General features: G+C 44.2%; 1 protein-coding gene across 5 annotated transcripts in view; it reads left to right on the forward strand.

The window, feature by feature from the left end:
- SCUBE3 (signal peptide, CUB domain and EGF like domain containing 3) overlaps nt 1-15,624 on the forward strand; it is a 1,075,473-nt gene that overhangs the window by 817,845 nt on the left and 242,004 nt on the right. For all 5 annotated transcript variants that reach the window (XM_073666423.1, XM_073666418.1, XM_073666419.1 and 2 more), the window contains 2 exons: nt 2,997-3,158; nt 14,819-14,986. In XM_073666423.1, the coding sequence (XP_073522524.1) occupies nt 2,997-3,158; nt 14,819-14,986 (330 nt within the window). The remainder of the gene's footprint in view (nt 1-2,996; nt 3,159-14,818; nt 14,987-15,624) is intronic.

The following is a 15,624-nucleotide window of genomic DNA, read 5'->3' on the forward strand; positions in this document are numbered from 1 at the left end:
CTTCTCCCTTTGCCCATTCCTGTACATCCTTGGTCCCACATATCCATAGACTTCATTACGGATCTCCCTGACTCCAAGGGTATGACTATGGTGTGGGTTATTGTGGACCGATTTTCTAAGCAATGCCATTTGGTTTCTTTGGCTCAGTTGCCCAGTGCGCAGGACGTGGTAGTTTTGTTCCTTGTTCAGGTGATAAGATTACATGGGGTTCCCATAAATATTGTCTCAGATTGTGGATCCCACTTTATCTCCAGATTCTGGAGGGCTTTGTGTAAATGTCTCGGGTCGGAACTCTCGTTTTCAATTGCATACCATCCTCAAACTAATAGGTAAACAGAGCGAACCAACCAGTGTCTTAAGTCCTATCTAAGATGTTTTTGCTCCCATACTCAGCATTATTGGGGATCATACTTAGCCTTGGCAGAGTTTGCCCTAAACAATAGACACCACGAGGGCTTGGGAATGTCTCCTTTCTTCTTTAATCTAGGATTCCATCCTAGGTCTCCTTGTTTTGATGGAGGGTACGATGCACTTCCGGCGGTTTCTGCTACTATCCACCACCTCTGGAAGGATGGGGGAAAGCCCGTATCCATCTCAAGAAAGCAGGGGAGAGCATGAAGAGGCAGACTGATAAATGTCATCGTCAGCTAAGTTGCAACTCTGAGTGGTGGGCAGAGTTTGGGTGTCTACTAAGGATCTCAAGATTCAGGTACCATCTCCTAAGCTTGCACCCAGGTTTATAGGACCATTTCCCATTATCGAGGTTGTCAATAATGTGGCTTTTTGGGTAGGTCTTTCTTCCTCGGTTTCCAATGTATTTCACAAAACATTATAAAAGAAGGTGGTTACCCAGGATTTCCTCCTCCTATTCTGGTTGATCATACTGAAGAATTTGAGATGGAAAGTATTGTCAACACTCGTAGACTTCGGAACTCCATTCAGTATTTAATTCATTGGAAGGGGTACGGTCCTGAGGAGAGGTCCAGGGTCTCAAGAGGTAACATACAAGCCAGTCGTCTCATCGCTGAATTCCGTAAGAGATTTCCGGACAAGGTAGGTGGTGAGAGCCCTGAGGTCTCTCCTGGGTAGGGGAGTACTATTAGGAATTGTGGTTCTGTGCTCTCACCTTGGAATGGATCAGGTCTGGTGCTACACTACTCGGGTCACAGGCACCACCATTGTCCTGACCCTGGAAGCAGAGCTACTATGTGTGCACGGAGACTGTCGCAATCTTATGGAGCATCGTGTTCTGGTGTTGTAGGATGTGTGAGGACGCAGGACACTGTGTCTCTCACTGATTTCTATGCCTGGAAAACACGGGACGCTGTCTTTCCCGGTTGCCAGGTAACGGAGGACGCAGCTGTGTCTGGCACTAGGCAGTGGTGGGATTTGTCCATTCTACTGTTTAAGCTAGCAGGGAGTGATTGTCTGGGGATGATTGGGAGGTATTCAACACCTGATCATTAGGCGGCCTAATTAATCTTGTTCCCTGCTCAGTCCTTTGCAGTTTATTGCAGTTCCTATGTGCTGTGGTGGTGAGTGGTGGAAGCATTAGTTTTGCTATCTTTTATGAGGTTTTCTCATTTTGTCTTCTGGTTATATTTCCTGGGGCTTTTGCAGAGGTACTCACCAGGTTCTTGACTAGGCACCTGCCACGTCACCAGACGCCAGCTGTTTGGCAACAGTGGGCCTGGCAAGGGCTCTGCCAAAGTCCCAATTCCATTTAATGGGAGCTGGATGAAGAGTATTCCTGGCCATCAGGTGACTGCACCTTTGCTCGTTTGGTGCCAGTCTTGCTGGGTCTCTCTGCAAAGCGCATAACAATAAGGCTCATTAAATGATCGATATTGACTTTTAGGCTTTCTACTTACAATATGTGGCTTTAAAGTTCAAGTCCTCTTCCATTCTGACAGGACAATTTGCATATTTAATGTCCCTGAGGAGCATTGTATAACGTATCAGTCTCTTTATGCCAGCTTGACACTCTCCAAAAGGAGAGTCATACGTCTCTGATCCAGCCAAATCATATCTCTTGCTTTGCATTAATGAGAGGCAATACCCCAAAACACATGTCTGCAAACAGAGCGTCTGGTTTGTCTTTTCTCCTAAGTCATGTGCCAAGGCTCAATAAAGGGTCAAAAAATAACTTTTAGGATTGCTACTTCCAATTTAGTGGCACTAGAGTTCAAGACCTCTTCCTCTATGAAGAGACAATTTGCATACACCAACTATGAAGCATGCTGCTATCAGCCTCTAAAACAAGAGGAGTAGTAAGTAGACAGGCATATAGTGAGCAATCTGCATAGGTACCAAATAAGACTTCATTAAGATTTTGAAGGCTGACTCTAGGTCATGTTAATTGAGCAGTTTGATAAAGCTGGCCACATTTTCTTCCACTCAGAGAAGTCCCTGAGTCCTACTAGATCCTATCCCAAGCGCACACATATACATGCTGTTTGTTGAACTTTAGTTTATTTAAGCTGGCATATAGAAGAGAAATGAAGCCTGAGATGTAGGGGTTATAAATGTATATTTTCTGTTATCTCCCATTTGCATAAAGATTGCATACCACTGTTTTAATTGAAGGAAACAATATATTTCTGAGCTGGGGATGTCATGAGATGATATCATTTCAGGAAACCATTCAGTTCCACCACAGAAATAAGGAGGGAGTCCCTACAATCTAATATTGATGGCCTTTGCTAGGCATAAGGTATCAATTTTAATGTATTAACAAAAAAACAGAAGGATTTTACACAATATCATGCTGCTGTCTATTGAAGAAGATACCTATTTTATTTAATGTCTACCACTGACATATGGCTCATGTTTAAGCTCTTTTATTGTACTAGCCCCTTGACCGCCACCTAGTACTATGCCTTTTAACATTTTCAATTTGAAAGGGTTTAAAATACATTTTTGATAATGTTAATAAGTTTGGTTTACCACTGTTTTATTTTCCTTTCCATTAATTTTATTGTCTACCTGTATCTCAGCGAGCTGTCTCCCTGGCACATACTACCATGGTCAAATGGATCAATGTCAACCATGTCCTCAAGGTACCTACCAAGAGAAAGAGGGACAATTGTTATGTGACCTGTGCCCTGGAACTGAAGCTACAGGACCATCAGGAGCAACCAGTATATTAGCCTGTGGAGGTAAGATTAAAGATAATGTTATATGAATGATTAAATCCAATGGTTACTGTATTAAAAGCCTTATTTGACCATTTAACATAGTGGGATATATTAATCAAGCAAAATGCTTATGAATTATGTTGTAATTTGCATTCAAAAATTATTTTTTCCTAATTTGCACCATATTTATTATGTCTAAGGCTATGTGCCCACGATGCAGAAATGTTCCGGATTTTTCCTGAGCGTTTCTGCATCTCCCTGGCAGAAAAAACGCATGCGGATTGTACATGCGGATTGTACATGCGGATTGTACATGTGTTTTTCCTGCCAGGGACAAGCGGATGTGAAGCGTTCTTCACTTGCATTTCCTCATCCGGGTTGTCAAGCGCTTTCCAAGCGATTTTAGCATCACTTGGAAAGTGCTTGTCAACTTGGTCACACTATATAAATCCATGCAAACGGCATGGATTTATATACTGTGACCGAAAGAATGGTAAAAAATAAAAAATAAATCTATACTTACCTTCCGATGGCCCCCGGTGTCTTGCTTCACTCCGTCCTGGCTGCCGGCAGATCGCGGTACACTGAAGGACCTGCCATCACATGACTATGATGTCAGCGCAGGTCCTCCAGTCTATCGCGATCTGCCGGCAAGGGAGGACAAGCGCAGCGGGGGCCGTCAGAAGGTAAATATAACATTTATTTTTTATTTTATTCTATTTTTTTACAGTTTTCTATGGTACCTGGGTCCGGAGGAGAGTCTCCTCTCCTCCACACCCGGGTACCGTCCGCACATTAGAACGCATGGAATGTGCATCTACATATACAGTGATGCGTAATCCATGCGATCTAATGAAAGTCAATGGCGGCGAAAAGGCAGCGCTTCCGCAAAATAATTGGCAGTGCTGCGTTTTTTTCTGCAATGATAATCCGCAGCGGAAATTTCCGCAGCATGTGCACAGCACATGCGGATTATCATTGGGGACCATGGCAGGCCATCTACCATGCGTTTTTTGCCTTTGTGGAAACGCTTAAAAAATGCATCATGGGCACACAGCCTTAGACACTTTCTGCACCTTGTCCAACAATGGGTATGGTCTTGCTGAAAAGGGGCATATTTTGTCAGAAAAGAATAGGCTACTATGTGAGGCTGTGCACCTAAATTTTGCAAAAAAATTCTTACACAAGGTCAGTCAACTGAAAAGTGATGTAAACTTGGATTAGACAGTTCGAAAATACTTGAGATTTATCACACAGCCTGGCTGGCGTATATTTCTGGCAGCAGACTAGGTGTCAGATGTGCCTGATTCATTATTCAGGTCAGTGTGCTCCAGCATACAGTTCATTAATACTGGCGTGATTATTCAGTATCCAGTATTAATGAATCCCCCCACAGTGTCTATTCATAAATATATATGATTTTTTTTATAAGTGGATAGGTAGACAAAACCAGGCTGAATTGCCACAATTGTCACCAGACCATACTCAGATGGACTTTTACTTTAGGAGCGTTATTAAAGATTAGATACATTTAGGAAAACCATGCACAGTTGATAACATGATTATAATTCACATATTTAAATGATTTACCTATTTCTGCACCTTCTATATGCATAGCTCACAGTGATCACATTTTACTGCAACTTATCATGATAGCTAATAATAATTGACATGCTCCCTTCAGGTTAAGTGCACACGTAGCGTTTTTGATGCATTTCCATGCGGAGAAAACGCTGTGAAAACTCATCAAAAATGGTATTTAATCCATCTGCTAGCTAATGCAATGACAATCCTAATGTGCTGTGCACATGATGCGGAATTTTCTGTTCAGGATTGTCATTGCGTTTAAAAACGCAGCATGTTCATTGTATGCAGCGTTTCTGCAGTGTTTCCCGCCCATTGACTTTAATTGAACTGCAGCAAACCCACAGGTATAAATACACTGCTCAAAAAAATAAAGGTAACACTTAAACAACGGAATATAACTCCAAGTACATCAAACTTCTGTGAAATCAAACTGTCCACTTAGGAAGCAACACTGATTGACAATCAATTTCATATGCTGTTGTGCAAATGGAATAGACAGTAGATGGAAATTATTGGCAATTATCAAGACACCCTCAATAAAGGAATGGTTCTGCAGGTGAGGACCACAGACTACATCTCAGTACCAATGCTTTTTCGCTGATGTTTTGGTCACTTTTGAATGTTGGTTGTGCTTTCACACTCGTGGTAGCATGAGACGGACTGTACAACCCACAGAAGTTGCTCAGGTAGTGCAGCTCATCCAGGATGGCACATCAGTGGGAGCTGTGGCAAGAAGGTTTGCTGTGTCTGTCAGCGTAGTGTCCAGAGGCTGGAGGCGCTACCAGGAGACAGGCCAGTAAACCAGGAGACGTTGCGGGGTCCGTAGGAGGGCAACAATGAAGCAGAAGGACCGCTACCTCCGCTTTTGTGCAAGGAGGAACAGGAGGAACACTGCCAGAGCCCTGCAAAATGACCTCCAGCAGGCCACAAATGTGCATGTGTCTGCACAAACGGTTAGAAACCGACTCCATGAGGGTGGTAAGAGGGCCCGACTGCCACAGATGGGGGTTGTGCTCACAGCCAAACACCGTGCAGGACACTTGGCATTTGCCACAGAACACCAGGATTGGCAAAGTCGCCACTGGCGTCCTGTGCCCTTTCACAGATGAAAGCAGGTTCACACTGAGCACAGGTGACAGACATGAAAGAGTCTGAAGACGCGGTGGAGAGCGATCTGCTGCCTGCAACATTCTTCAGCATGACCGGTTTGGCAGTGGGTCAGTAATGGTGTGGGGTGGCATTTCTTTGGAGGGCCGCACAGCCCTCCATGTGCTCTCCAGAGGTAGCCTGACTGCCATTAGGTACCGAGATGAGATCAGACCCCTTGTGAGACCATATGCTGGTGTGGTTGGCCCTGGGTTCCTCCTAATGCAGGACAATGCCAGACCTCATGTGGCTGGAGTGTGTCAGCAGTTCCTGCAAGATTAAGGCATTGAAGCTATGAACTGGCCTGCCCGTTCCCCAGACCTGAATCCGATTGAGCACATCTGGGACATCATGTGTCGCTCCATCCACCAACGTCACGTTGCACCACAGACTGTCCAGGAGTTGGCGGATGCTTTAGTCCAGGTCTGGGAGGAGATCCCACAGGAGACCATCCGCAACCTCATCAGGAGCATGCCCAGGCGTTTTAGAGAGGTCATATAGGCATGTGGAGGCCACACACAATACTGAGCCTCATTTTGACTTGTTTTAAGGACATTGTATCAAAGTTGGATCAGCCTGTAGTGTGCTTTTCCACTTTAATTTTGGCGGTGACTCCAAATCCAAGCCTCCATTGGTTAATAAATTTGATTTCCATTGATTATTTTTATTTGATTTTATTGTCAGCACATTCAACTTTGTACAGAACAAAGTATTCAATGAGAATATTTCATTCATTCAGATCTAGGATGTGTTATTTGAGTGTTCCCTTTATTTTTTCGAGCAGTGTATATTTGCGGATTTGCTGCGGTTCTTTTCTGCGTATTTGACTAGTCAATGGGTCAAATACGCTGCAAAAATGCACATACAATGGTACCCGGGTCGGCTGGGGAAGTACTACTCCCATCATCCGACTGCCACTCCGGCTGATAACAGCAAGAGCGGCACAGCTGATGGGATTAGTAGTGTCCTCAGCCAAGCCAGGGGTTTTTGTGTTAAAAAAAAAATAGTAAAAAAAAACGCCAATTCTCACCTGTCCTGATCTGGATCTGTGGCTGCTGGATGATGTGTGGATGTCTAGGGCCGATGAAGCAGGATCTGCTGTGTGCCACTCCGGCTTATGTGGCGATACAGCTGCGTTCCGGTCAGGCTGGTGTAGCGGTAGAGACCAGGCCACCAGCTGGGAGTCCAGAATGGAGAGGCTACAATATTCCTGTAATAGCTGAATAGTAGGTGTGTAGTTCAAGGCAGATGAAGACAGGGGGTCCCGCCCAATGTCTGACCAGTAATCTGCACAAGGAGATGAAGGTATCCACCTAAAGCCAGTGAGGTGTGCCGGCCTGTCACACCTGTGTGGCACATAAGGATGTGTGCGCTCTGTATCAGTCTGATGTCACAAAGGCAGTGGGCTTGCTCTGAAAAGAGGTTCACCCAGCACTAATCCAACATGTTTCTGAGGCTACGGCCTCCTTCATCAGGGATTGCAGATGACATAAGCATCCTTGTATTTGTAGGTGTACACTCCTTCTGATTGGTCAGGAGCTCAAATAAGGTATTATAGAAGAGCAAAAAGCTCTGTCTCACTATTAAGACCGTGGGGTTTTAAAGAGTTCATTCTAAAAATCAATTTTGTTTCTGCTTTTGACATGGATCTATAATATAACCGGCCAAGCGTCCCTCTGTCTGAAGCCTCTATAGACTGCGCATGCGCGACACGTAGTCTGACTCCAGACAGAAGAACGCATGGAGCCGTTACAGGTAAGAGAAGTGTATGGCGCCGGAGATCGCGGTATACGTAGACACTGAACGCATACCGCGATCTCTGGCGTCATACTTACATACTTACCTGACCTGGAGGAGCGCTGCCACGGCGCCTCTTTTCTGGCCAGAGACCGGGGGCAGAGTGAAGGCGTCAAAATCGGTGCAGGTACATAGCGCTATCCAGCGCCATTTTACTGATGACACATTTGCAGTGTGTCTTCAGCAAAATGGCGCCAGACAGCGTGGTACTTCGGCGCATCACTCCTCCCCCAGCCTCCAGCAGAACAGGATACCGCAGCGGTGGAGCACAGGGAAGAAAGGTGAGTATAAGTGGTTTTTTTTGTATGTGTGCAGCGTGAAAGGGATGAGGAGTTCCATGCATACCAGGATTGGGGGATGAGGGGACCATGCATACCAGGATTGGGGGATGAGGGGTACCATGCATACCAGGATTGGGGTATGAGGAGTGTCATGCTTACCAGGATAGGAATGTGGGGTACTATGCATACCAGGATGATGGATGAGGTGCCATGCATACCAGGATGAGGGGTACCATGCATACCAGAATAGGGATGAGGGGTACCATGCATACCAGGATTGGGGGGTGAGGTGACCATGCATACCAGGATTGGGGGATGAGGGGTACCATGCATACCAGGATTGGGGGATGAGGGGTACCATGCATACCAGGATTGGGGGATGAGGGGGGCCATGCATACCAGGTTTGGGGGATGAGGGGGGCCATGCATACCAGGATTGGGAATGAGGGGGGCCATGCATACCAGGATTGGAGGGTGAGGGGTGCCATGCATACCAGTATTGGGGATGAGGAGTACCATGCATACCAGGATAGGAATGCGGGGTACCATGCATACCAGGATGAGGGGTACCATGCATACCAGAATAGGGATGAGGGGTATCATGCATACCAGGATGAGGGATGGGGTGCCATGCATACCAGGATGAGGGATGGGGTGCCATGCATACCAGAATAGGGATGAGGGGTACCATGCATACCAGGATAGGAATGCGGGGTACCATGCTTACCAGGATTGAGAGATGAGGAGGCCATACATACCAGGATTGGGGGTGAGGGGTGCCATGCATACAGGATTGGGGGTGAGGGGTGCCATGCATACCAGGATTGGGGGTGAGGGGTGCCATGCATACCAGGATAGAGGGTGAGGGGTACCATGCATACCAGGATTGGGGATGAGGGGTGCCATGCATACCAGGATTGGGGATGAGGGGTGCCATGCATACCAGGATTGGGAATGAGAGGTACCATGCATACCAGGATTGGAGATGAGGGGTGCCATGCATACCAGGATTGGGGGTGAGGGGTACCATGCATACCAGGATTGAGAGTGAGGTGTGCCATGCATACCAGGATTGGGGGTGAGGGGTGCAAATGCATACCAGGATTAGTGGTGAGGGGTGCCATGCATACCAGGATTAGTGGTGAGGGGTGCCATGCATACCAGGATAGGGATGAGGGCAGCACATAACAGGATGGAGGAACAGGATTGGGGAGCACAAATACCAGGATGGGGGCAGCACAAATACCAGGATGGGGGCAGCACAAATACCAGCATGGGAGACCATATACAAATAAAAATGCACAATTTTTACACATTTTAAATACTATCCAGTGGAAATCTGATTTTATTATAGGTACGTTAGATATTACCTCATTATATACCATTATAGATAATAAAAAAGGTGAAGAAGCAGTACAATTCTGTTTACAGAAAGAGACCAATACACATAGGATTTCACAAACACAAATTGATTTTATAAAAAAATCTATTAATGTTATCACCATTCATAATTATTTTAAATACGAAAAACAATTTTATTTACAGCCGTGGGGGACCGCGATGGGGACCAAATTCGCACCGGGTTTTGCTAATCTATATGTGAGTAGGTGGGAGGAATTGTTCCCCTCCCACCAGGGGCCCGGTGTGGGTCTGGTCTTTTGGAAACGGTTCATAGATGACGTCTTTTTTATATGGCATGGGGGCAGGTATAGTTTAGAATTTTTTTTTAAAAACATCAATTAAAAATGATTTTAATCTAAATTTTACGGCAGTCACCAGTGCACTTTTTGTCAATTTTCTTGATATTACGGTATATATGGAGAACGGAAAATTGGCCACAAAAAGTTACAGTTAGTAATAGCTATATCAGTAGGTATAGCTGCCATCTTCCCATCTGGTTAAAAATATCCCTAAAGGACAATTTGTGCGAATCAAGTGCAATTGTACCAAAAATGAGGATTTCTTGCAAGAGTCAGATAAAATAATTGAGAAATTTACTCAAAAGGGATATAGCCTTCCTGATTTGGAAATAACAAAATGACAAGTGGAAAAAATTCCAAGAGACCAATTACTAACTATACAGAAAACCAGGGATTTGCAAGAGAAAAAACTGTGTCCTTTTGAAATCCCCATTATCACGCAGTATAATCAGGAGAGCTTCAAATTAAGGAAGATAGAGAAAAAATATTGTCCGCTAGTAATGGAAGATAAAACCGTGGGAGAACATATCCCCCCCAATCCCAGTTTCGTATATAGAAGAGCTAATAATTTGGCTAGTAAAATCGCCCCAACAGTGGTAGGTAAAGATAATGGGGGAAAAAATGATAATGGGATTAAAGTTTTTTTCCCATGTAAAGCATGCATTATGTGTGAAACAACTAAGATGAAAAAACCTATAACTTCTTTTAACATCGGAGATGAAGAAGTAAACATCAATACACATATATCTTGTTATTCAAAGGGAATAATTTATTGTATCTGATGCCCTTGCCACAAACATTATATTGGTAGAACAAAAAGAGAATTGAGAACTAGAATGAAAGAACATGCCAATAATATTAGAAAATAATACACTGGCCACCCACTATCATTGCTCTATAAACAGGCACATAGTGGAAAACTGACAGGCACAATTTTTGGGGGTATTGAAAGTGTTAAAAAACATTGGAGAGGTGGGGATTATATTAAATCCATGTCAAAGCAGAAACAAAATGGATTTTTAGAATGAACTCTTTAAAATCCCACGGTCTTAATAGTGATACAGAGCTTTTTGCTTTTCTATAATACCTTATTTGAGCTCCTGACCAAGCAGAAGGAGTGTACACCTACAAATACAAGGACGCTTATGGCATCTGCAATCCCTGATGAAGGAGGCCGTAGCCTCAGAAACATGTTGGATTAGTGCTGGGTGAACATCCTTTCAGAGCAAGCCCACTGCCTTTGTGACGTCAGACTGATACAGAGCGCACACATCCTTGTTCTTATTTGCCACACAGGTGTGACCGGCCGGCACACCTCACTGGCTTTAGGTGGATACCTTCATCTCCTTGTGCAGATTACTGGTCAGACATTGGGCGGGACCCCCTGTCTTCATCTGCTTTGAACTACACACCTACTATTCAGCTATTCCAGGAATATTGTAGCCTCTCCATTCTGAACTCCCTGCTGACTGCCTAGTCTCTACCGCTACACCAGCCTGACCGGCACGCAGCAAGAATCTGAACTGTACCGCCACATAAGGCTGTGTGCCCCCGATGCGTTTTTTAAGCGTTTCAGCAGCGGCAAAAATGCTGCAGAAATGCTTAAAAAATGCATGGTAGAAGGCCTGCCATGTTCCCCAATGATAATCCGCATGTGCTGGGCACATGCTGTGGAAATTTCCGCTGCGGATTATAATTGCGGAAAAAAACGCAGCACAACCAATTATTTTGCGGAAGTGCTGCATTTTCGCCGCCATTGACTTGCATTAGATCGCATGGATTACGCATCACTGTATATGTAGATGCACATTCCATGCTTTTTAATGTGCTGATGGTACCCAGGTCTAGAGAAGAGGACACTCTCCTCCGGACCTGGGTACCATAGAAAACTGTAAAAAAAAAGAATAAAATAAAAAATAAATATATGCTTACCTTCTGGTGGCCCCCGATGCGCTCCTCCTTGCTTGCCGGCAGTTTGCGATGGACTGAAGGACCTGCGCTGACGTCATAGTCATGTGACGGGTCACGCGATGCTGATGTCGGCAGGTCCTTCAGTGTAGCGCTGCCGGCAGCCGGGACGGTGAAGCAAGACAGCGCGGGCCATCAGAGGGTAATTATAGATTTATTTTATTTTTTTACATTCTCTAGGGTCACACTATATAAATCCATGCCGGTTGCATGGATTTATATAGTGTGACCAAGTTGTCAAGCACTTTCCAAGTGATGCTAAAATCGCTTGGAAAGCGCTTGTCAATCCGCATGCGGAAATGCAAGTGAAGAACGCTTCACATCCGCTTGTCCCTGGCAGGAAAAACGCATGTACAATCTGCATGTACAATCCACATGTACAATCCGCATGTACAATCCGCATGTACAATCCGCATGTACAATCCGCATGTACAATCCGCATGCGTTTTTTCTGCCAGGGAGATGCAGAAATGCTCAGGAAAAAATCCTGAGCATTTCTGCATGCAGATTGTACATGCGGATTGTACATGTGTTTTTCCTGCCAGGGACAAGCATAAGTGAAGCGTTCTTCACATGCATTTCCGCATGCGGGTTGTCAAGTGCTTTCCAAGCGATTTTAGCATCACTTGGAAAGTGCTTGTCAACTTGGTCACACTATATAAATCCATGCAACCGGCATAGATTTATATAGTGTGACCGTAAAGAATGGTAAAAAATAAAAAAATAAATCTATACTTACCTTCCGATGGCCCCCGCAGTCTTTATTCGCTCCGTCCAGGCTTGCTGGCAGCTCGCGGTACACTGAAAGACCTGCCGTCACATGACTAAATGACGTCAGAGCAGGTCCTTCAGTCCACCGCGATCTGCCGATAAGCGAAGACAAGCGCACCGGGGGCCATCAAAAGGTAAGTATCATATTTATTTTTATTTTATTCTTTTTTTTACAGGTTCTATGGTACCCGGGTCTGGAGGAGAGTCTCCTGTCCTCCACACCCGGGTAACATCCGCACATTGAAACGCATGGATTCCGCATGTACAGATCCAGTGATGCGGAATCCAAGCGTTCCAATGCAAGTCAATGGTGGCGAAAACGCTTCCGCAAAATAATTGGTGGTGCTGCGGTTTTTTCCACAATGATAACCCGCAGAGGAAATTTCCGCAGCATGTACACAGCACATGAGGATTATCATTGGGGAACATGGCAGGCCTTTTACCAAGCATTTTTTAAGCGTATCTGCAGCGTTTTTGCCGCTGCGGAAACGTTTACAAAAAACGCATCGTGGTCACACAGCCTTACCACTGATAGGTTTTCTAAAAATGGAACATTCTACCTTTTTGGATATAGAGTTGCTTTTTAAAGGTATAGATTGAGACAGGTAGGGTTCTCAGGACAGAGCCTGGAGCGAACCAACAGAGAGAAGGCGGGATGAGTTGGTTGTATGGGAGTGGGAGATGCTAAACGGGCAGTTAGAAAGGTATGAGGAGATCCAGGGAAGGGCAAGGTCTTTGATTCCAAGGGTAGAGAGAATTTGTAGTAGGAGGGAGTGGTCGACTGTGTCAAAGGCATAAAACAGAAGGATGAGATAAAAATAGAAGGATGAGTTATTATGGCTCTTGGAAGAAGGGGAGAAAAAGACAAAAAAAAACAAAAAACAGAAATTGGTCATGTCGGGAAGGAGTTAAAGTTTCTATGTATAGATATTACTAATGTGTTAAAGGGGACGTGTCTCCAGAATTTTATTATATAAAGTAGGGCGAGCATGTGTATGCCCTCATATGCAGCATTCTAGAATGCTGTATATACAGTGGGTACATAAAGTATTCAGACCCCTTTAAATTTTTCACTCTTTGTTTCATTGCAGCCATTTGGTAAATTCTAAAAAGTTATTTTTTTTTCTCATTAAAGTATACTCTGCACCCCATCTTGACTAAAAAAAATAGAAATGTAGAAATTTTTGCAAATTTATTAAAAAAGAAAAACTGAAATACCACATGGTAATAAGTTTTCAGACCCTTTGATCAGAAACTCATATTTAAGTCACATGCTGTCCATTTCTTTGTGATCCTCCTTGAGATGGTTCTACTCCTTCATTGTGGTCCAGCTGTGTTTAATTAAACTGATAGGACTTGATTTGGAAAGACACACACCTGTCTATTTAAGACCTCACAGCTCACAGTGCATGTCAGACCAAATGAGAATCATGAGCTCAAAGGAACTGCCCATGGAGCTCAGAGACAGAACTGTGGCAAGGCACAGATCTGGCTGTTACGGATCCGGCTGGTGGAACCTCAGTGCTGCGGTGCAAGGAGGGACCAGAGGGGCGTGACTAGGTATCAACTCGGACTGACTAAGGTCGCACGGCAGCTCAATCGACTCCGTGAACCAGGGAAGGACCGAGCAGAGGGACCAGGTGCTACACTGGGCCTGTCCTTTAATGAGAAAGAAAATGAACTTTTTAGAATTTACCAAATGGCTGCAATGAAACAAAGAGTGAAAAATGTAAAGGGGTCTGAATACTTTCCGTACCCACTGTATGTCCCCAATGTGTTCTGCATAACACAAAAGATAGCTTTTATTTTATTCACTTACAGGGCGGTCCAGTCTGATGGGTGTCACTGGTCTTAATCCGGCGCCTCCTCTCTTCTTGTGATCGCAGTCTTCCTTCCCAGCTTTGTGTGGATGAAAAGTCTCATTTCATCCACACAGTGTCTTTCATCACGCTACTGCGCAGGAGTACTTCTATCTGCTCTGCCGAGGACAGAGCAAAGTATTATTGTGCGCATGCGCTGACGCTCTTCGCCCCTTCACCGCGCATGCACATTACAATACTTTGCTCTGCTTTGTCATCTGCACGAATGCATGGAGGATGGTGATTGCAAGAAGGGAGGAGGCGCCAATAAAGACCAGCAACTCCCTCCCGATTAGACCGCCCCATAGGGGAGTATAACAAAAGCTATTTTTTGTGTTATATAGAGTGCATTGAGAAAATATATATATACACATCATTCTAGAATGCTGTATATGAGGGCATACAAGTGCTGGCCCTACATTATATGGGAAAAACCTGATGACAGGTTCTCTTTAATGATCAGGCTTATGTAAATAGAAGATAAATGTTAACAACATGGTAGACAACTTTAATACTTGTCTTGAAGGCATGTATTTTGTGCATTTACATAGAAGTAAAACTACTTTTTTCAGGTGAATGTTCTCCAGGGCAATTCTTTCTAGATGGGTACAAACAATGTCAATTATGTCCACGAGGTATGTACCAACCAGAAAGTGGACGGATTCAATGCCTTTCTTGTGGAGGTGGTCTAAACACCAAACATGAAGGAGCCACAACTTTCCAAGATTGTGAGACCAAAGGTAAGAAATTCTCTCTGATGTCTTTAGCCCTTTTATAGAGTTACTAGCATGTCTTTAGATAAGATCTGTGGTGTCATAATGTAGAAAATGACGTTTTGGAATCTATATGCCATATTATCATTAAGCGGTCTATGTGCCACTGTGGCACTATTGAAATGCCTGATGTCATCTGAATTGCTCCTGAAATTCTGTAGAAGCTCTGCATAGTCCAGAAATTACCATACTCTGATTTTTGACTCAGCTCAAATGGTGCATTAGCTGGAAACTGGAAGATTTCAAAATTCGATTCTGGTTGTCTCAAGACCGCTTTCAGATTCCGTTTAAGAAATTATCATCCTCTTTGTAAATCTACTCTTGAACCAGTGATTTACGATATTTAAAAGATAGATTTTGCCTTCCGCTGTATCATATAGGGATTGTATGTAGCAATGACTGAGAAACAGAAAAGCGCAATAGGGCCTTATCCGATGATCAAAGACCGTAAGATGAAGGAGGTGCTCACCTGGTTAGGTTGTGTAATACACAATGATTGATGGGATTTAGAATTCTCAGTTGCTGCATTCCTATGGGTTAGTAAACTGGTAAAATGCCAAGAAAAAATAAGTGGATCATATTAATTTCTGATAAAAATCCAAAGG

This window comes from Phyllobates terribilis, unplaced genomic scaffold, assembly GCF_046119375.1.
Source record: "Phyllobates terribilis strain yellow unplaced genomic scaffold, ASM4611937v1 Scaffold_2__4_contigs__length_985480577, whole genome shotgun sequence".
NCBI classification, from domain to species: domain Eukaryota; kingdom Metazoa; phylum Chordata; class Amphibia; order Anura; family Dendrobatidae; genus Phyllobates; species Phyllobates terribilis.